At 38.7% G+C, this 23804-nt stretch overlaps 1 protein-coding gene across 1 annotated transcript; it reads right to left on the bottom strand.

Annotated features, from left to right (window-relative positions):
• Nucleotides 1-1204: 1204 nt before the first annotated feature.
• Nucleotides 1205-23795, bottom strand: pex2 (peroxisomal biogenesis factor 2). Its single transcript, XM_072571361.1, has 2 exons — nt 23551-23795; nt 1205-3591 (listed from the first exon to the last, which is right to left on the bottom strand). Exon 2 carries the CDS (start codon nt 3572-3574, stop codon nt 2666-2668), a length of 909 nt encoding a protein of 302 aa, XP_072427462.1. The 5' UTR covers nt 3575-3591; nt 23551-23795; the 3' UTR covers nt 1205-2665.
• Nucleotides 23796-23804: the final 9 nt, after the last annotated feature.

The following is a 23804-nucleotide window of genomic DNA, read 5'->3' as shown; positions in this document are numbered from 1 at the left end:
CAGTGCTCTAATAAAATATATACTGCCAATTCGTTTTGGCAGTATGGATAATTTAGGACCATTAATCCATATGTACATTTCCCCACCCCAAATCCATTTAAAACGAAAACTAATTTTCACAGTAAAAAAGAAAGTGATGCATAATGAATGGATTAAAATAATGAATTATTAAAGAGTTAGACACATTGAGGTTTATCTGCTGGACATCATCTACATGTAGCAGGATCAGCACAGAAAGTTAAATTGATGAGTGAAGGAACAAGGAAATGACAGGCTGATTACCTTTTGATTATTTTGCAAAACTCATGAGACAGCAGATGGTATTATTTTGCACTAAAAGAACTGAGCACAGCGTTTTGCTTTTTTTTTTACATTCCTCATATTGGAACTGTTTGTTAACATGCCCCTCCCCCAACTCTATTCAGTAAGATTGGAAATTACTGCATATTTGCAATGAAATTGGTTTTCTCCGGAAAACTGATGAATTACTTACTGCCAGTGACTGAAAGGAAAAGCTGCTGTATATGCTCTTATATAATGAATTTTTAGGTAAACTTCTCATTAAAAAAAATATAATTCAAAGCATCGGCATAGTCACAATAGCATTTCTGTGTGATAGTATATGAAAGGAGTGGTTCACATTATCAATGACAAGAAGAAATAGTTAAAGTATCTATTCTTTCTGCAGCAAGGATTTATGCAGACTGTTTACATATTTTGTCATTGAGTAATGAATTTAATACACAAAATATATAGTAGCATTTGTCTGAACCACCATTTCATTAAGGCATACAGATAGAGTTGCCAATGAATATACCAAAATGAATACTTCATCTTTCCCAGATATTTCAAAAAAGCAATAAGCTTCTGAAAATCTTCACCACAAAGTTTAAAAACTGGCAATGATAATTGATAAAAGTCTACTGTGCAACACTCTTGACCTCAACAATATTTGCCAGTGTAACTGCAATTAATTATGCCTCATTGAACCAAGTTGAAATTGTACCACTATGAAGTAATTTTACTCTACAGGTGTAGATCTTAGTAAATTCTGGATCAACTTAAATAATTTTGTATTGAACTTCTATTTCTCGAATTAATAAGTGATTTGAATTTGGGTACAGGAAATGGCATGAAAACTACAAGTAGAGTGACTTTTTTTAAGTGTGAGTGAGTTCAGGAGGATATAAATTAGCAGACGGACTTAAATTTAATGTATGAAGTTTTTATTTTGGGATGTAAAAAGGAAATTAATCTTTAGCACTGTGTACATATACTTTAAGAGCACACAGACATAAGAGTTCAAAAAAGTCTTTAGAAGTGGGGTACAGTTATAGCTAATAACATAAAGCATTATCTGAGATCTTATATTCTATGCTCCTTTTCACAAAACGTAAAACCAACACAAATGGCTGGTCTTACTAAAGGACAAGTAATGACTGCCTTAAATTACAAACAACATTGAATTGGAGAAAGTACAGAAGGTTATATACACAGACAAACACACACCAGATTTGAACTTTAGTTATAATAAATTAGAATGCTTGGCGAGGAGACTAAAAATCACCAAAATAATGGGAAAGCTAGAAGGTTTTGCTTAAATTCAAAGGGCTGCCCGGAAACGGGTTACCTTAGAAATCATGATAAATGCAGAATCCATAATAGATTTGAAAGGGAAGTGGATTACCATTTGGAAAAGAAATAATTTTTCATGGATATTGGAAATTTGTTAACTCTTTCAGACTCTGGGTAGATGCAATGGCTGAACGGTGTACTGTAAACTTTTGTGGAAATTCAGGGTTTTGTGGTCTGTACCGTTCCATTTGAAACCAGATGGGTTAATCGCACTAAAAGCTCCCTGAACTGGTCTCACTCCTTTTCTACCATCACTGCATTACACAAAATTATTCTTCCAAACTCAAATGTTTAAGACTAGAATAGGATATTGGGGTGTTGCAGGACTTGGGGATAATGAACAGTGAATTTCAACATAAATAAATTGGATGTAGCAGTCATTTACAGAGCATACAAAGGCCAGTTTTTCCAAGCATTTCTATTTATTACGGATGAAATTAAGATTTGGGAACAAGGGATATATAATTAATTGAAACAAATTAAACATTTTTCATTACTAAATATTAACATAATATTTCTTTGGCAATGAAATGTATAAAATTTTATTCATTCACTTGTATATACAGCAAATTGGATTTCTAAACACACACATATTGTAATCACAAGTAAGTGAACACAGAGAGCAAAACAACAATGATAATTTCTCCAGTTAATTAAGTAAAATACTATTTCTACCGCCAAAAATGTATAAAAAAAGGTCAACTTGAATAGGTTACTCAGAAAATAATTGCGCTTTTGTGTCCTTTGGACATCTCAAAGATTCCACAAATAGCAAATTAAATTAGTAACCTAATCTGTTTTTATGTTGGACTGGTTGAGGAAAGATCTCTAACCAAGTCATTGGTTGTACTCACCACCTACTCTGAATATACTATGTAACTCTTAGTGGGTAACTAAGAACTCACATCAATGTCTTATCTGAAAGGTGGTATGTTCAATAATTCAGTGATCCTTGAAGTGTTGGTTTTATATGTCAGGCCACATTTTACTTTCATATCTTGAAATGGACTTGAGGCACATTGTAGCTATATCACGGTGATTTATGTATTTTGGGCATCAAAGGTACTAGATTTTGGACTTCACTGTTACATTTTGGGCAAGTGAAGTAAGCATCAGATAAGTAATTACTTTTAATGCAGTAATAACAAAAAACATGCTTACAACCAATTGTGTGAGGCATTGTTGGCCAATCACCACAAAGGGCACATTCTTTACAGTGGATAGCTAATGTGCCGTCATTATTATGACAATGACCAACTGGAAGGAACCAAGACGAGACAAAAGCTTTCATTTTTTTTGTATTGATCAGTGGCAGAAGAAACATTAGGAATTCAGCAAAGCCATGCCATAATAGTTCTCGATTCATGTATTCAAAACCGACTTGACGAAAACCCTGAGCTCTGGAGAAAACTGCTCTGATTCCCAAGAGTCGTTCTGGAAACGTGGCAAACCTACCCTTCTGAAGAAAAGTGAGGAAATTCAGTAGTCCAGCCACCTTCAAAAATCCACCTATTAAAGTGATGATATATTTTATCCTATGCATAGTTGACTCTGGAGAGTGATTACTGAATAAATCATGGGCTCTCTCTTGCAACCATTTCCCACCAATGGTGCATATTGCATACCATAATTTCTGGTGCTTACTCATTGGTTGATATTTTGGTCCTTGAGATAAGTCATTTTTATATTGGATGTTCAGAAGGATCTGTCCAACGGTTGCACTTTGGGAATACACTGTAAATCTCCACAACAAAAACTGCAGAAAGGCTTTCAGTTCTGGTTCAAAATGTGTTAACAAGCCAGGTTTGAAACACTGAAAACATTGGACAAACTGGGACCACACAAGTTGTTCTAAGGCTCTGTCCAGCTCAAAAGCATCCAGCTGACTTATTCTTAGTACTGGAGTTGGGGAATTTAAGCTGTCTTCTTTTGAATCCATGTTGCTAACAATGGCATCTAGAAAGGAAGAAACAAATAAAACAAAGAATTCAGTTTTTAATCACATCTATTACTTGATAGTGAAGACTTGTATACCCTTAGCCAGAGGCAGGTAGGTATATTTAAAGAGTCATTCAGAAGTACTATACAATCTATAAAATCAATTTTTTCCTGTGGGATTAACATTTATGAAAGTTAACTTTTATCAAATCATCTGCTCTCTCCAGTCTAAAGGTAATACCTCATTCATGTTGTTTCATGAGTTTTCCCACTGGTTCATCAATCAATTATTCTCATGTGTACACAGTAGATTGTTCAAAAATACCCAAGAAGAAAATGCTATGAATGCTATGAATGCTGGAGTATGAAATAAAAACAGAAAATATTCTGCATTCTTAGGGTGACAAAATAAAGCTGAATTTTTCTGAAGGAAGTGGAAATCCCAAGTCAGCAAAGTTCCTGATTCCTATAAATCTATCTCCATTAAAGATGGCAGCTAGGGCCTCTCTATATTCTTAGGAAGCAAGGAATTAGTCCTACTATCTCAGCAGTCAGAGTGAAGTGGCAATGGAGGTGGGTGAATGGTGAGGCTCATCGCTAGATATCCACCTGCTTAAATGCCATTTGCCCAATTGTAATGATTGCCAAACCTTACGACCACCCGTGACCACCATGCCCCTTCCAAGGCCACATTTCATCCCTCCAACACACTATCCCGGTAACCATTATGTACAGAACCAGCCACTGAAATGTCTTTGAAATGTTCCTAAAATTGACACAAGCAGAGGTTTTAAAAAGACACTTTAAAAAGAAATGCTCAGCTTTTTACTTCTTAAAATCTGTCAATCATAGCCATTCCTAGTATCAATAAGAAGCTTTAATCCATTTTAGACATCATAATCTTGTGTAACTAAACACACAAGCGCTGAAAAAAAATCACATCAAATAAAGAATCATTTATTACATTCATCATGAGGTAACCTAGTAAAACAAAAGGTCTGCGTCTATGATACTGTAATCAGTGGGTTTGGATTGAATGCTTGCTGAGCTCCAAGAATGAAGGGAGGAGTAAAAGATTGGGTCTTGTATCATTGGAAAGCAAAAGGATATTTGGAGTGATTAAGGTGTGTTCCAGGATATCTGTGATGCAATGGTCCATCTGGCTATTGAAAAGGGGAGAAAGACAACAGGCAGAAGGCACCATAAATAATGGAAAATAAACCGGTGAACCTGGAGACTGGCCAGTTTGGGGGTAGTGGGGTGGGATCAGAAGCACTAGTGTAGGAGGTTGTGATATCAAAACATATTTCTGTAATTCTACTTTCTCCCACGCTGTCTTGACTGCACTTTGTCTTACCACACTCCCTGGACATATTGAATTCTCTCAGATTTTCCCCACTACATCTGAATTTGATTTAAAAAAAAACTCCCATTACACTGCTATTGGCTTTGCATTGATTTCTCTGAACTACAACACTGACCCCATTACTATTGTCTTCAGCTCTGCATTATTTTCTTATCTTCTATACCATCATCTGTCAATTATACCCTTTTTTTACTCCATATGACCACATCTTTCACATATTTAAAACCCATTGTGCAAACTCTCATCAAAATTATTTAAAACCTAACATATATGATAAATGCTTTTGGTCATCTGATCTAAATTCTCCTTCATACGAGTGCGGTGGGGGGGTGTGGTTCTCGGGATAATCCTATCATAAGGTTCTCGTGAAACACCTTTCAACTTTGTTACATTAAAAAGATACTAGGTAAATACTGAGTTGTTACATCTGAGATTTCCCAATTCTAATGAACGTCTATTGACCTGAAATGCTAACTTGACACATCTTGCCACGGATGCTGTCAGACCTGCTGAGTACTGTATTGTCAGAATTTACTGTTTTTTATTCAATCATAAGGTCCAAAGGTCAGCAAGAAAAAGGAGACCACGCAAACCTGACCTTCCCTTCACAAGGGATTTATCTGCTATCTATTGACTTCAGTTAGAACTCCAGGTTTTTGCCCCTTTTCCCGAGGCCAGAATATTAAGGTCAACTGTAGCATAACCACTGCAATCTGGAGCAAAAATCTTCAAAATAACCTTTTCAACAAATAGCAACATTCTTTCATTAAAGACATTTTAAAAGATTCTTTGCAATAAAGTAGCTTTTAAATTTTTCGTAAAATGAACAAAGCTTCCAAAAACTATGTTTAATTATAAAACCACAGTAAAAAATGTTGGTGTGACTCTGGTACAAACAACATTCCAGAGAAGCACTAAATAAAAGGCTGAAGAACCATCTGGGTACTACCAACATTGTTATGACCATTTCAAACTACCACCTAAATTACATATAGAAAATAGTTATATGCAACTATTTGTCTTTATAATAATATATTTTTGGATAAAGATAAGCAACCTGTTTAAAACATCTGAGTTAAAGCAAAACTGATCATTCATTTGCGTCGCATGCATGAAATATAAATTAGAGCACCATTTCCATTAGAAATTATTACATCTCATTACGGAAAAGTAATTTACAACTAATTGTATCAGTGAATTCTGAACATTGATGCAAATACAAAACAAACCTAAATACTACATTTGTCAAAGTGAAATGTCTAAACTACCATTACATTATCGAAATGAGATCAGAATACATATGATGAAGTACTATTGCACTGGATGATTTTAAATTTCACACAATTTACTAAAGTTGTAAATAAATATGTGGATTTGTGGTGGAGAAAATTTAAAGTTCATATTTAAAATTTTATGATTGGCCCAGATAATGTAATTAAGGCTCAAGCAGAAAAGTACTGAAAAACCTCCCAAATGCATTTCAAAGAAATGATTTGAGGATCAGTTATGGCCTAATTAAAGTGAAAATGTTTGATTAATGTCTAGATATTATATCGCATGATAATTTTTAAACTGAATAAAATACAGACTGTTATATTTTAAAATCACTGTATTTAGATGAATTCCACAGAAATATTTATTTAAGTGGATACCAGTAGCCTTAGCCTGGATTTTGCAGTGGTCTTGATTGTGAAACTGTCATCATTTGTTGTCTTTATAGTACTGAAGTTGAAGTAACTTCTGGGGATCAGACATGTGCAGAATAACATGGAGATCCACAAGTTGCTGTCTGACTCTAGTGCCTCTATGTTGAAAGACATCCTCAGACAAGATTTAAAGGTATGGGATAGGAGGTTTAGAGAGGGACGAGAGGCTGGTGAGATTCTGGGACTCACTTTAAGGGTCTGTAAGGGTCACAGAGCTAGAAACCATTATAATATTCAAAAAGTAGTTAGTTATGTATTTGTAATGCTAAGGATACAAGGCTATAAGCCAAGTGTTGAAAAATTGGATTAGAATATTAGGTGGTTGTTTTTGACCAGCACAGACTCAATGGTCCAAAAGGCTTTTTTGCCAAATGAATTTTGCCATAATGGCCCTCCTTTGACAGAGTCATGTTAATTACTTACTGACATGCTAATACCCACACTAATAAACAAAACTTCCATGTAGAAATCATTGTATTGCCTTAGTATTTAAAATGTTTTTGCATTAGGAATCAGAAACGCTGAAAGCATGCAATGAAATACACAAGTCTTCCTTACCTGTTTAGTCATGAATAATCAGTGAAACATCCTTGTTAAAATACTGCAAGGGCTGATGGTGTACGCTACTCTTTCCATTGTTATTACAGGTTCCATTATTAATATTTATCCTGGATACTGGGTGAGTGGGGTTGGGGGAATGCATCAAGTAGTGGGGCAGAATAAATAGGAGATAAATGGGCGTGGGGGCGGTTGGGTAGAGGGGACTCAGGTTTAAATTCTGATTTACAGAAATGGATTGATGTCAACTGGACCTTTTAACCTGTCTGCTTCAACACCCACCTGCCTTCCAGCCACATCAGATGTGCTTCTCTTAACAGCAACCAACAACTTCAATTTGTCTCTGCCACTATGACATAGTCCTGGTGGTGTAGGGTGGAACTGAAACCTCAGTTAATGGCCCAAATTGCAGTTTCCACGTATAGGTTTAAAATCAGAGAGTTTAGTTACCCATTCATTAAAAACTGAATGACTTGCGGATGCTAGAAATCAGCAACAAAAACAGAAATTGCTGGAAAAATGCAGCAGGTCTAGCAGTATCTTTGGATAGAAAGCAGAATTAACGTTTTGGGTCCAGTAGCCCTTCTCCAGAACTTTCAGTTTCTGAGTTCCAATATCCAAAGTTATTTGGGTTTTGTTCAGTTTTTCTTTTGTTTACTTTTTAACTCTGCCACACCTCTTCCAGGTATGCCCATCTCGAAGGCATTCTGTTCCTCTCTTAGATGATTTCCATTCAAATTTTTTTCTTGTTCAGTCATTAATTTCGCTGTCGCTCCTGGTGTTTGACAAGATACTGTATTTGCAAAGACTTTTCGACAGCCACATCACATCCCCCAGTGACTGCCTGCAGCTCGCTCACCTTACGTGGATTTAAACTCAAGTTTCATCCTTGGTGGTTTGAATCCACCTAGGATGACAGGTATCCCTGTGATATTCAATATTCCTCAGAGAACTCTTCTCACCACATCCTGAGATCCACACGCAGTGCCATCCGTTGTCATATGCACATTCTCGACCTCTCTCTCTCTCCCCATTAGCACTGTCTCACTCTAGCTCAGCACCATCCTGCTCTCCAGTTCCACTTAATCTCTGGCTCCAGTTCTGAACAAGGGTCACTACACCCAAAATGTTAATGCTATTTTCTCTCCACGATACTGCCAGATCTGCTCAGTTTCTCCAGCAACTTCTGTCTAGTTATCTGGATTGTTTTCTTAAACAGGTCCAACTTAAAACCTGCCATTCACAGTGCTGCAACAAGTCAAATGATTGCAAATTACATGACTTTACAATTATTACGTGTTTATAATTATTCTAATGGCCATAATTCTAACGCAGATAATAGAAATAGAATTTGACAGGGAGGGAGAATGAATGATGGGAAAAGAAAGTCAGCTGACTGAGTAGAAATTAAAATTAAAAATCAAAACTTTACACAGTGGTTGTATAATCTTCAAAGAAATTGTCCTCAGTTCCTTTAATTTGAATTTTGAATAAATAACCACAATTCTATTTTTCCCAGCCTAGATCTGTTGATAATGCTAATTCTGGGTCACATGGAATCACCTATTTACTTTACATTAATGTTATTTTAGTGTAGTACTTCAGAAATAAGGAACAAAATTATTTTAGTCATGCAATACTGTAAGTGCTTTAAAGTTTTTTCAATGCTCTGTAATTTGGGTCCATATGTATATCCAGTTCTCTCACTTGCAATTAGGCATTCTAACAGTACTCTATCATCTAGAACATGCCTTGGTCTCAAAATCCCAGAGTGAAGAAGTTATAGTGTGATATGCTTGGACTTTACACTACTTAAATAAATACAATTTCTTATCTAAACTAAACTACAAAACCTGGCAGTAACACTTGCCTTTGAAATATATTTTACAACCAATATAAATTATAACAGCACATCACTATGGGAGTAGGAACTTCCCTTGATATTTTTCTTCAATAGAATTATCGAACAGTTTACAAATTATGAATTAATACATTTTATTTGGGAACATATTATTGACAGAAAGCTATCAATAGTAATGTGGCTATTGTCAGGAGCTTGTCAATATTAATGTTGTTATGATTTAGAGATCACACAGATGTAAGGAAGGCAGAAAGCCATCTCCCACAGGCTTCTATCAATAGCTACATTTCTATTGACAAGCTCCCAAGACATACCAGGAGATGTATTACCATCACAGTCTTCTGTCAATAACTTTACACTTAAAAAAAAGGTGTCTAAATTTTCAAAGCTTCAAGCTTATAGAAAAGTCTACATCCTTCTAAACAATTTTTAGGCTTACTACACTCCGTAAACACTGCCAGTAACTTCAAGTTGGAAAAGTAAGCACTCTAGTATATCATTGACAGCAAATGAAATAGATTCAGAATTTGTGTTGAAGGAACCTATCCTACTTAGGTATTGTCATTGTATTATATAAGACTTAACATAGAAGTCTGTTGATTGTTCTGTGTCCAATTGCATGGACAGTGAGAAAAAATAACAAGAAAGCACCTTTGCTGCTTATTTTGAAGGGAAAGTGGAAATAAAATGAAATGAAATGAAATGAAATGAAAGGAAGCAAGCACAACTGAGTTCTGAAGAAGGGTCACTGAACCCCAAAAGTTAACTCTGATTCTTTCCACAGATGCTGCCAGACTTGCTGAGCTTTTACAGTAATTTGTATTTATGTCTCTGATTTACAGCATCCACAGTTCTTTGGGTTTTTATGAAGGTTGAAGGGTGCTTTTATGACTGAAGCCTGTGTCCAGTGGGGTTCTACAGGGATCAGTGATGGGTTATGCATAAATGATTTAGACTTGAATATAGGAGGGTTAATCAGTAAGCTTACAGATGATACACACAAGTTGGTCAGATAGGCTAACCAATGGCAAATGAAATTCAATTCAGGTAAGTATTAGGCGATGCACGAAGACAAACACGGCAGGACATAATGAATAGTAGGACCCTAAGAAGCACTGGGGATCAGACGGACCTGTTGCCCCTTACTGTGGAAGTATATGGGATATTTACTTTAATTAGCTGAGGTCTAGAATCTAAGAGCAGGGAAGTGATGCTGGAACGGCATAAAATACAGGTGAGGCCACAGCTAGAAATGGGACTGTAGTTCTGGAATTCACATTCTGGGAGGAACATGATTCTAACCGATAGGGTGCAGAGGAAATTTAGCAAATGTTGCCCGAGTTGGAGAGTTTCAGTTAGAGAGATTGGGTAGACTGGAGTTGTTTCCCTTAGAGTCAAAAAGTGTGGTACTCTAAAAGCACAGACGGTCAGGCAGTATCCGAGGAGTAGGAGATTCGACATTTCAAGCATAAGATCTTCATCAGGAAGACCTTCAAATCAAAACGTCGACTCTACTGCTCTTTGGATGCTGCCTGACTGGCTGTGCTTTTCCAGCATCACACTTTTGGACTCTGATCTTCAGCACCTGCAGTCCTCACTTATTCCTTGTTTCCCTTCAAGCAGAGCAGATGGAGTGGGGGACATAATTGAGACGCATAAAATTATGATTAGCATAGTCACGGCAGACAGGATGAAACATTTGGAAACATTGGAAAACATTAAGATTGATAAGTCTTCAGGGCCAGACCAGATTTATCCTAGGCTGCTCTGGGAAACGAGAAAGGAGGCTGCTAAGCCGCTGACGAGGATATTTGCCTCCTCACTCTCTGCAGGAGTCGTACCGGAGGATTGGAGAGAGGAGAGTGTTGTTCCTCTTTTCAAGAAGGGTAATAGGGAAACCCTGGCAATTACAGACCAGTCAGTCTTACGTCTGTGGTCAGCAAAGCTTTGGAAAGATAGGATAGGATTTATGATCATTTGGCAAAGCATAGAGTAATTAACGGCAGTCAGCATGGTTTTATGAGGGGCAGGTCATGCTTCACAAATCTTATTGAGTTCTTTGAGGAGGTGTCAAGACAGGTCGAGCAGTAGATGTGGTGTATATGGACTTCAGCAAGGCATTTGATAAGGTTCTCCATGGTAGGCTCATTCATAAAGTCAGGAAGTATGGATACAGGGAGATTTGGCTATCCGGATTCAGAATTGGCTGGCTGACAAAAGGCAGAGAGTGGTTGTAGATGGGAAGTATTCTGCCTGGAGGTCAGTGTTGAGTGGGGTCCCACAGGGCTCTGTTCTGGGCTTGTAGTTTTTAATAAATGAGTTGGATGAGGAGGTTGAGGGGTGGCTTAGTAAATTTGCAGATGACACAAAGGTTGGAGGTGTCATCGATAGTATAGAGGGCTACTGCAGGCTGCAGCACGACATAGACAGGACGCAGAGCTGGGCTGAGAAACGGCAGATGGAATTCAACCTGGATAAACGCGAAGTGATGCATTTTGGAATGCTGAATATAGGATTAAAGACAGGATTCTTGGCAGAGTGGAGGAACAGAGGGATCTGGGTGTGCAAGTACATAGATCCCTCAAAGTTGCTACCCAAGTGGATAAGGTTGTTCAGAAAGCATATGGTGTTTTGGCTTTCATTAACAGGGGTATAGAGTTTAAGAGCCGCGAGGTTTTGCTGCAGCTCTACAAGTTCCTGGTGAGACCACACTTTGAATACTGTGTCCAGTTCTGGTTGCCCTACTATAGCAAAGATACAGAGGCCTTGGAGAGGGTGCAAAGAAGGTTTACCAGGACACTGCCTGGACTGGAGGGCTGGCCTTATGAAGAAAGGATGAATAAACTCGGACTTTTCTCTCTGGAGAGAAGGACGAGGAGAGGACACCTGATCGAGGTGTACAAAATAATGAGAGGAATAGAGAGTGTCAATAGCCAGAGACTTTTCCCCAGGGCAGGATTGATTGGTATGAGAAGTCATAGTTTGAAGATATTAGGAGGAAGGTATAAAGGAGACGTCAGAGGTAGGTTCTTTACACAGAGTGTTGTGAATGTATGGAATACATTGCCAGCTGTGGTGGTGGAAGCAGAGTCATTAGGGACATTTAAGTGACTGCTGGACATACACATGGATCGCAGTGAGTTGAGGGATGCGTAGGTTAAGCTACTATATTTTACATTAGGATTAAGTCTCGGCACAACAATGTGGGCCAAAGGGTCTGTTCTGTGCTATACATTTCTACGTTCTATATTATATTTCTCCCTGGTTGGGTTCAATGACCGGGGGCATAGATTTAAAGGTAAGGGCAGGAGGTTTAGCAGGGATACAAGAAGAAGATTTTTCACCCAGAGGGCGGTGGGAATCTGGAACTCAACGCAATTGCGGTTGAGGCCGAAACTTAAAATGCATAAAAGTGGATAAATCTCTAGAACTTGATCAGGTGTACCTCAGAACGCTGTGGGAAGCTAAGGAAGTGATTGGTGGGCCCCTTGCTGAGATATTTGTATCATCGATAGCCACAGGTGAGGTGCCAGAAGACTGGAGGTTGGCTAACATGGCCAAGGTGGTAAGAACGTGGTAAGGACATCCCAGGGAACTATAGACCAGTGAGCCTGATGTCAATGGTGGGCAAGTTGTTGGAGGGAATCCTGAGAGACAGTATTTACATGTATTTGAAAAGGCAAGGACTGATTAGGGATAGTCAACATGGCTTTGTGCGTGGGAAATCATGTCTCACAAACTTGATTGTTACTTCTTCAAAAAACTCAGAATTGATGAGGGCAGAGTGGTAGACGTAATGTATACGGACTTCAGTAAAGCGTTCAACAAAGTTCCCCATGAGATTCTGGTTAGCAAGGTTAGATTTCATTGAATACAGGGGCAACTAGCCATTTGGATAGAGAACTGGCCCGAAGGTAGAAGACAGAGATGGTGGAGGGTTGTTTTTCAGACCGGAGACCTGTGACCATTGGACTGCCACAAGGATCAGTGCTAGGTCCACTACTTTTCGTAATTTATATAAATGATTTTGGATGTCAGCATAAGAGGTGTAGTTAGTAAGTTTGCAGATGACACCAAAATTGCAAGCGTAGTGGCCAGCGAAGAAGGTTACCTCAGATTACAATGAGATCATGATCAGATGGACCAATGGCTGAGGAGTGGCAAATGGAATTTAATTCAGATAAATGAGAGATGCTGCAGTTTGGGAAAGCAAATCTTAGCAGGACTTATACACTTTGGTAAGGTCCTGGGGAGTGTTGCTGAACAAAGAGACCTTGGAGTGCAGGTTCATAGCTCCTCGAAAGTTTAGTCGCGGATAGATAGGGTAGTGAAGAAGGTGTTTGGTATACTTTTCTTTATTGGTCAGAGTATTGAGTACAGGAGTTGCGGCTGCACAGGACATTGGTTAGGCCACTTTTGGAATATTGCATGCAATTCTGGTTTCCTTCATATCAGAAGGATGTTGTGAAACTTGAAAGGGTTCAGAAAAGATTTACAAGGACGTTGCCAAGGTTGGAGGATTTGAGTTATAGGGAGAGCTTGAATAGGCTGGGGCTGTTTTCCCCAGAGTGTCGGGGGCTGAGGGGTAACCTTATAGAGGTTTATAAAATCATGAAGGGCATGAATAGGATAAATAGACAAAGTCTTTTCCCTGGAATGGGGGAGTCCAGAACTAGAGGGCATAGGTTTAGAGTGAGAGGGGAATGATATAAAAGAGACCTAAGGGGCAACTTTTTCACGCAGAGGATAGTAAGTGTATGGAATGAGCTGCCAGAGGTGGTGGTGGAAGCTAGTACAATTGCAACATTTAAAAGGCATCTGGATGGGTATATGAATAGGAAAGATTTGGAGGGATATGGATCGGGTGCTGACAAGCGGAACTAGATTCGGTTGGGATATCTGGTCGACATGGATGAGTTGGACTGAAGGGTCTGTTTCTGTGTTGTACATCTCGGTGACTGAATTTTAGTATTTAGATGTACACTCATGATGTCAAGACAGACATGGCTGTGGATCAAATGTTGGGATATGGCAAAGAATACTTAGGAAGCTGCTTTTGTTTGGCACAGACTTGAAAGACCGGGGCCTTTTTCTACCCTGTAGATCTCTAAGACACTAACCTGAAGTATTGAAAATATTGCTCTATTACAGAGACAAATGAACTGTGGAGCTTCGAACCTTTCATTAAGGCTAGATAACACCAGATAGATTTAAAGTTTGGGGGGGGTCGAAGAATTATAATTTATATTTTTTGCATTGATGATAAATGAATTGCAAGTGGCAGTTCACACGTTTTTAGGTTTTGCTCATCTGTGGTTGCCTTGAGAAAAACTTTGCTACTTCTGTTACCAAATGCATTCTAAAACCTCTGATTCTTACCGGTGTAGAAGCAAGATCATTAGAATAATTATAAAGGCCATCACATTCATATTTCACAATTTATTGCCACCAGTGACGAGTCTGTGTTGAATAGGCCTGTTTAAAAAAAATTCTGTATAACTGGGCTTAGAGTTTAACCCTCAAGGTGGGAATTGAGTTAGGCCACTTCCTGAGATCATGATCTTGCTTCCTACATGGCTGTGCCTCTCCATGCTACTTTCATGGCAGGGTGGTGGGGACAAACTGGAACTTCTGCTGCCTCTGGAATAAAAAACTCTGATGCAGGAAAGAAGCCAGACAGATCTTGGAGTGGTCAGAATAAAAAGATTTTCTCATTCACTGAGATAACGATCCACTTCTGCCAAGAAAATATGTTTTCATGCAGAAGGTAGTAGTTCAGTCAATTATGCCTGTTCTGGTTCTTTGGTAGAGTTAAACAATTACTCACAGTTGCCTTCTTCATAGCCTTGTAAATGATTTCCCTTCAAGTACTTATCTAATTCTCTAAAAAGAGATTTCTAAATGACTGAATGTGGAACTCTGTAGCACCAAGTTTGGCTCAAAGGAATTTTGAGAATTTCTAAATATTTTTGACAGTGGATCTCATCAGGCATCACATTTCCTTCCATCTTTAGTCTAGTGGATGAAAGCAAAGTTCAAGAGAATTTATGAAACATTCACCCCATGCTCTGTTGCTGACAGTAGTTAAATTTAAATAGCTGCTACATAAACTAAATGCTAAAGCATTTTGAAGAAAGAAAACCTTCTTTAGAAGGGTCATTGGATTCCAAACATTCACAGTTTTCTCTCCACAGGCGTTGTCAGAACTACTGAGTTTCTCCAGCAATTTCTGTCTTTGTTTGTTTCAGATTTCTAGCATCCACAGTTCTTGGTTTTATATTTGGAAATAATATAGATAGCTAGTTTTTTTTTCTGATTTCAGATATGCTCATCCCCTGTTCAAACCAGCCAAGTGGTTTCCCAATTGCTGCACTGTATGAGCTCAGGCATCTAAAAGATTGCAACTTGCAGATTTTAAAGTTACACTCACAAGAATAAACAGAATTGGACTTGTAAAACACCCTTCATAATCCTCAGAACATTTTGAAATGATTCACAAGCAGTGAAGTAGTTTTCAAGTGCAGTCACTAGTAATGCAATGAACTGAAACAATTGCTGACCATTTCTTCCATGAGTCTTCATTATGAGTGGGCCAGATTCTTTAGCAATGCAATCTCCAATATATTTTAAGAAAACTGCTTCTACTTTAACTGACTCTTCAGATAAACAGACGGAACTTCTCAAATGTGACATACTGTATAAACCTCCTATGAAAACTGAACTTTTTCTTCCTTATCAAGACTTTTATTATAATTTGTAACCTTTGAAGAAACAATCATTTACATTTTTAAATATTGCAAAAATATAACATTTTAGTATTGTATGACATTACAGTAGAATACATTTCTCAAGGAGCTATTAATGTGTGTCAAAAAAGCACCCTAGAAAAGGCTAAATTAGAACAATAAGATAAATCTTCAAAATGTTATTTTATAAAGTACTGCAACATAAAACATTTCTTAAAATTAACTTGACAAATTCCTTGCCAGGTGGCTGGTAATCAGGAAATAATCTTTCCCAAACTCCTGTAACAGAAACTGCAAATTCTGTTTCCAAATCCCAGTTCCCAGATTACCACTCCTCACTGGGCTTCATTCAGAAAGTCATGGGTTCAAATCTCATTTCAGAGCAGAATAATCTAGCCTGATACTGTGGTACTGTAGAGGGTCTGCTCACTCTTAGTCTTTCAGGTGAGATGTTAAACAAAAGCCATGTCTGTCCTCAGGTGGATGTATAAGATTCCATGACTTCACGTCAAAAGACTAATACAAATTAACCCCCACCCCGGGGCTCTTTTATAAAATTTTTTACATGGGATTTGACCTGGCTACGGTAGTAGTTGTTGCTCATCCTAATTGGTCTCGAAGTAGGCGATGAGTCCTGGGCAACGCTGCACAAAGATTATCTGATCAGTACACTGCTGTTTGTTTGAGGTGTTAGAGACAGCGTACAATACTTCAAACAACTCTCCTCCTTTAAGCACCACCATAGTTGGCAAAGTCTGGAGACCATAAGATTGACATAACCGTTACCTCCAGACCCATGATACAGGAGTGGAAGCAAATCACCCCCAATCCCAAGGGACAGCCTAAGAAGACACCAGTCAGTACTTAATTGGCTGTAAGATGCTTTGGGACATCCAAGCTGCTAAATCAATGCAAGTCTCTCTCGCTTCCCTATCAGTTAACATTTATGGATGGCACGGTGGCTCAGTGCTTAGCACTGCTGCCTCACAGCACTAGGGTCAGAGGTTCAATTCCAGCATCGGGTGTGCTCTGGTTTCATCCCACAGTCCAAAGATGTGCAGTTCAGGTGAATTGGCCATGTTAAATTGCCCATAGTGTTAGGTGCATTGTCAGAGGGAAATGGGTCTGGGTGAGTTACTCTTCGGAGGGTCGGTGTGGACTTGTTGGGCTGAAGGGAATCTAATCTTAAACAAATAAACAGGGCATTCAGGATAGAGTGCTGTGTTAGCCAAGTGTTATTTTAATTATGTAGTTTTTCCTAGCCTGTGTAATGCTCTGCAAACACAAAGTCAAAAAAAAAATTCAGTAACAGCTTCCACCTTACAGGGCAGGCGTATATCTATCCATATTGAACATGTTCTGAAAGCTCTGCTCACATTTTAAAATCTAGAACAAATACTACCACAGCAGGTGAGATTATACACAACATTCTTCTGAAAAATGTCTATTTGCTCTATCTCCCAATGTTAATTTTTTTAAAAAATCAAATGTCAGAATTTGGATGTGGATTTGTATCCAAGCAAAAAAATGAATCAGTTTGTCATTGGGTCCTATCCCAACTATGTGCCAATTTTTGCTGAAATCCACTTGTTAGTTTTTGAGATATACTGTTTTGAGACAAACAACCTAATATTACTGAAGGGCTTTTGCCCAAAACGTCGATTTTACTGCTCCTTGGATGCTGCCTGAACTGCTGTGTTTTTCCAGCACCACTCTAATCTAGACACTAATATTACTGTTGCCTATCTTCAGTGGCAGTAAAAATATCACAGGAGGAACCAAAATGCCAATTTATTACCAGTAGCTTCTTGCCCTTACATCTTCTACCTGCTCTCATCTCAGTTCTTAGTCTTATGTTGACATACCATTCCTAACTTCAGTATTTATCTTCCTGATATGGGAGAGAAAGAAAATTACCTGAACTCTTATCAGTCTCTCATGTAGACTATCCAGCAGAAATCAGGATCTCCTTATTGAAAATCATAGGCATTAACTTCATAGTAATACGTACACCACAGACAGAGGCCATTTGAGCCATTATGTCTTTGATGGTTCTGTTCAAAGCTGTCCAATTAATCCAATTTCTTAGTTTTCACTTTACTAACTCTACAAGACCCTTTCATAATTTTGTATATTTCTAATAAATCTCTTAATGGTTTGTTTTTCTTTTGTGACTTAGCTCATCATTTTGTCTTTCAAGAACAACTCAAGCTGCTCCAGATGATCTACATAACTGAAGTCTCTTAATTCTGAGATCATTCTAGTAAATGTTGGTGTCCTTTCTCCGAATATTCAACTGAATATTCTTACTCTGGCTCACACATAATCAGTTTTATTACTCCTTGCTTTTGAACATCGTGCCTCTATTAATTAAACTAAACACCTCTTAGGTTTTCTTTAGTTGCCCTGTTATGTAAGAAGATGTGTGTGCAATACCACCTGCCCAATATAAATCCGGTGGCTACAAGAACAGGTCAAAGGCTTGAAATTCTGCAGAGAGCAACTCACCTTCTGACCCTCCAGAGTCTGCTCACCATTTATAAGGCACAAGTCAGGATTATGATGGGATAGTTTCCTCTTTTCTAGATGAATACAGCTCCCATATTGTTCAATAAGCACAATACCTCCAGCAGAAAATGTGCCACTTGATTGGTTTCCATTCCACCAACACAGAATGTCAGTAATGTGTACATAAATAAACTACATTGCTGCAACTTACTAAGCCTCAATCAAACCTGGGAACTCTATCACTTAGAGGGACAAAGCCTACAGACAATGGGAACACTATCATCTTCACATTCCCTTTCAAGCCATCCACCACCTTAAGCTGGAAATCTTCTGAGTTCCTGCATTGTTGCTGGGTCAAAATCGTGAAACTCCCTCACTATACTACATAGATCAATTGGGTTCAAGAAGGTAGCTCACCACTATCTTTTTAAAGGTAATTTCAGATGAACAACAAAATACTCTACTTGCCAGCAAAGTTCACATTCTATGAGAGAACTTAACAAACTTCATTAATCTAGTAATATCTAATTTTGCTTCAAAAATTTAATGGTGATTTTAATTTAATAATAAGTCTTTTCCAAATGCCATTCCATTTGTCCCAAATTATCTTTCTTAAGAGTTACCTTATCATTCAAGAAGTTCCTCCTCATCTCAGTTCTGATGGATCATTCCTTTGCTCTTGAAGCTGCGCCCTCGGGTCATACTAGTGGAAACACTTTCTCCATCTGCGTTCTATCCAGGCCTCTCCGTATTCAGCAAGTCTCAATGAGAACCCTCCCCCCCTCACCAACACCAAAGTGACTAAACTCCATCATTTACAGACCCAGAGTCCTCAACATCTCCTCATGTGGCAAGTACTTCAGCCATTCTTGTAAACCTCCTCTAAGGACAGCACATCCATCCTTAGATATGGGACCAAAAACTTCTCACATTATTTCAAATGTGGTCTGACCAGAGCCTTATGTAGCCTCAAAAGTACATATCTGCTCATGTATTCTAGCTTTCTTGAAATGAATGCCAACACTGCATCCGCCTTCCTAACTGCGAACTGAACTTTCATGTTAACTTTAAGAGAATCCTGAACTAGACATCCAAGTCCCTTTGTGTTTCAGATTTCCAAAGCCTTTGCCCATTTAGAAAATAATCGACACCTCAATTCTTCCTATCAAAGTGCATAACCTCATTCTTTCCTACATCGTATTCCATCTGCCCCTTCTTTGCTCAGTCTCCTTATCTATCCAAGTCCTTCTGTAGCCTCCTCATTTCTTCAACACTACCTATCCCTTCACTGATTTTTGCGTCATCTGCAAAAGTAACAATAGCCTCAGGTACCTTCATTGAGATCAGTGATGTACAATGTGAATAGTTGTGGTCCCTACGCTGACCCCTATGAAACTTTGCTAGTCACCAGTTGCCTTTCTGAAAAAAAACCTTTGCCTTCTGCCAGTCAGCCAACCCTCTGTCCATATCAGTACCCACCCTTATTTTGTGCAGCACCTTGTCAAAGGCTTTCTCAAAATCCAAACTGATCACATCCATTGGCTCTCCTCTGTCTAACTTGCTTGTTACCTTGTCAAAGAATTCTAACAGATTTTGGATATAAGTTTGCTTGCTGAGCTTGAAGGTTCAACGAGCAAACTTACTCCAGAACCTCAACTTGAGATTCAAATCTTCTCAAAACTGTCTAACAGTTTTGTCAGATATGATCTTCCATTGATGAAGCCATGCTGAATCAACCTTACTTTACCACATACTTGCAAGTATTCCACTATCCTTAATAATTGATTCTAAAATCTTATTAGTGGCTGAGGTCAGGCTAACTGGCCTATAATTTCCGACACTTCTGTCACCCGCCCTTCTTAAATAGGGATGATACATTAGCCATTTTCCAATCCTTTGGGGCCCTCCCTGACTCTAGTGATTCCTGAAAGATCACCACCAATGCCTCCACAATTTCCTCAGCTATGTCCTTCAGAAAAATGTGGGACGTAGTACATCTGGTCGAGGTGATTTATCCATTTTCAGACCTTTCAGCTTCCCCAACACTTTCTCCTTTAGAGGTAGCCACTACACTCACCTCTGTCCCCGGACTCTTTTGAAATTCTGGTACGCTGCTAGTATCTTCCACTGTGAAAACTTATGCAAAGTACCTATTCATTTTCACCATTACATTGTTCCCCATTACTACTTATCCAGCCTCGGTTTCCAGTGGTCCAATGTCCACACTTGCCTCTCTCTTACCTTTTAGATATCTAAAGAAACCCGTGTAACCTCCTTCAATCTTTCTCCTTATTGCTTTATTAATTATCCTCTGTTGGTTTTTAAAGGCTTCCCCCTATTCTACACCACATTGTATGCTTTTTATTTTGCTTTTATGTTGTCGGTAAAATCCCTCATGGTTACCTCGTCCTCTGCTTAATGTGTTTTCTCTTCTTTGGGATGACTTTCTCCTCTGTCTCCTGAATTACCCCAAAGACTCCTGCCATTGCTACCCCCCAGTCTTCCCTGCTATGATCTCATTCCAATCAACTCTGGTAGTTAGCTTTACTCAATTGTAATTACTGTTACATCTCATTCCAGCTTCTCCCTCTCAAACTGCAGGATGAAGTCTATCATATTATTGTCGCTACCATCAATAGGTTCCTTCACCTTAAGCTCCCTAAGCAAGTCTACCTCATTACAGATCATCAAATCCAGAATTGCCTGTTCGCTAGTGGGCTCTCCCACAAGCTGCTCCAAGAAACCATTTTACAGACATTCCACAAATTCCTGTTCTTGGGATACACTACCAACCTGATTTGACCAAATCACTTTTCTACTGAAACCCTCACGATTATTGTAAGTGCCTTTCCTATCCCCTGATTTATTTTCCACCCCATATCCTGATTACTGCTAAGAGGCCTGTACATGACCCCCATCAGAACTACGGTTCCTCAACTCTACCCACACAGATTCTTGATGTCTTACTCTAGATCACTTTTTTGCTATCGATTTAATTTCTTACTAACAAGGCAACCCTGTCCCTTCTGTTCATCTGTCTGCCCTTTCAATAGGATGCATTTCCTTGGATATTTAGTTCCAAGCCCTGGTCCCCCACAGCTATGCACTCACATTGTACCTGCCAATTTTAATCTACGTTACAAGCTCATTTCATATATTGTGTGCATTTAAGTACAACGTCAGTCCTGGGTTGATTCTCCCTTTTGTCACAGTTGTCTCCTTATCTGTTGTGCCCGATCTGTTCCATACTCTCTGTCCTATTACTTACTCTGGAAACTTCCAATAACCTATCCCCGCTCCTTTAACTTTTCCCATAATTTTTCATGCAGATCCCCCCCACCCCTCCATTTTATTTAATTTAAAGCCCTATCCACAGCCCTAGTTATGAGATTCATCAGGACTTTGGTCTCAACATGATACAGCGGAACCCAATCAGAAAAGCTCCCTTCTTCCCAGTATTGGTGCCAGTATCCCAAGAATTTGAACCAGATTTGTCCACACTGATCTTGGATATACACATCATGATCAGGATGAAAATTGCTCAAAAGAATCTAGAGACCTCTATGGCATGAATTTCCTCTTTCCTGGTCACAGTTCAAATCTGCACCGAATTGAGAGGATCACCAGAGATCTATCAATAGTGATGTTATCAAGTAGGATAACCAATAAATCATGCTAAAGTATTGTCAGACAACAAACCAAGAAGTAAAAAGCATTGAATCTTCTTGTTTGATGAACATTTTACAAACAGCAAAATAAAAATTGGGACATAAACATGTGAAGTTAAAATATTATAAATAAACTTTTAAAATATTTACAATAGGAATGTGAAGATTGAGCAACCTGACAGTTTACAAAAATCACATTAGTTTACTGGAAAAAGTAAGGGTTTCGAGCAGCATGAAGGAGAGGCTGAATAGGCTGGGGCTGTTTTTCCTCGAGCATCAGAGACTGAGGAGTGACCTTATAGAGGTTTATAAAATCATGAGGACCATGGCTAGGACAAATAGACAAAGTCTGGGGTGGGGGAGTCCATAACCAGAGGGCATAGGTTTAGGCTGGGGGAGGGGTGGGGGGGGGGGAAGATAAAAGAGGGACCTAAGGGGTACAATTGCAGCATTTGAAAAGGCATCTGGATGGGTATATGAATAGGAAGATTTAGAGGGATGTGGGCCAAGTGCTGGCAAATTGGATTAGATTAGGTTAGGATATCTGGTTGGCATGGACAAATTGGACCAAAGCGTCTATTTCATGCTGTACATCACCGTGACTCTAATTATAAATTTAACACAGTACTCAGTTAACAACTAAGTTATACCTTATTCAGAAGTTATAGCTTTGAGGGGTTTTACAAATGAGACATGATGAAAACAAGAAAGCTTTTGTAAATTCATTGATTTCTAGTTAATTGCAATCAGGGGAAATTAAACAGTCCATACTTTGGAAAAAAATAAAAAAAAGAAACTGACAGTTGCTTCTATATTTCTCTAATTAACTACGCAGACACGAACGGTAGAAGTTCCTGTCAGTTTCAGATGAGAAATGACAAGTATCTGCACCATGACAACTACTTAATTCCTAGTTATTTTATGGTCTTAATCTATTTAGATTAATATTTGGTAGCTGCCCGTCAACATTCTCTACAAAAAAAAATCAAAAGCTGTTTAAAATTTAAGACGCACAGAGTCAATATTAAGATATGATATAATCCCAATCTTTATAGAAAAATAGCCATGATGCAATCATTATGAGAATCATCAGATCTCTTCAAAAGGCATGTGGCAGAAAGCAAATAGCAAATTAGATTAAAGGAGAAAATCTCACAAAACACCGTTCTTAAGTAAGAAGGCTTTGACAATTGACAGTTATCTACTAATTAGGTCTCCCACCTTTTAAGTAGAAGAAACAAAATTTGGAAATTAATACTAACCACCCAAAATATTATCAATAGGACAAAATGTATCCCTAAATGTCAGAGTTTACGGAGTTTGTGTGAATGCACTCGAGCTAAGTTTGTCATCGAGGTTAAGCTTGTGTCGGGTTCAAGTGGCCCACAAATCAGCCACAGGTAGGCTATGATTTAATACTGTCGTTTTCAATGGAGGAAAGAAATTGACAGCGAAGTTTAAAATTAAATATGTGGGAGTTTAAGGCTGGCATGCATTTGCTTTTGTGAAGACCCTGGAACAGTGCAAGTGGACCACCTCCACCAATGACAAATCTAACACCTACCAGAACTGGGCCTCTCACCACACGGGCAGCTGGCCTTCGGAAATGCGGGATGTTGACAGTACGCTACCGGATCCAGAGGGATATAAAGGCAATCACGGTACAGTTGTTCTTAGCTCTGTGACTGTGAGTCTTAAGAGTCTGTATAAACAAGAAAAAGTGTTTCTCTCTGAAGCTTAACGACCTCTGACCCCCTGCAACCGCCTCCTCCTCGCGACGGCGGGCGGCGAGGCGCGAGGACGGCGGCCTGTGACATC

Source organism: Chiloscyllium punctatum, chromosome 5, assembly GCF_047496795.1.
Source record: "Chiloscyllium punctatum isolate Juve2018m chromosome 5, sChiPun1.3, whole genome shotgun sequence".
Lineage (NCBI taxonomy): Eukaryota > Metazoa > Chordata > Chondrichthyes > Orectolobiformes > Hemiscylliidae > Chiloscyllium > Chiloscyllium punctatum.
This window is presented reverse-complemented; position numbering and strand designations above follow the sequence as displayed.

Bases quoted from the DNA above. Each gene is read 5' to 3' on its own strand.
- pex2 (XM_072571361.1), bottom strand. From the start codon at position 3,574: ATGGATTCAAAAGAAGACAGCTTAAATTCCCCAACTCCAGTACTAAGA.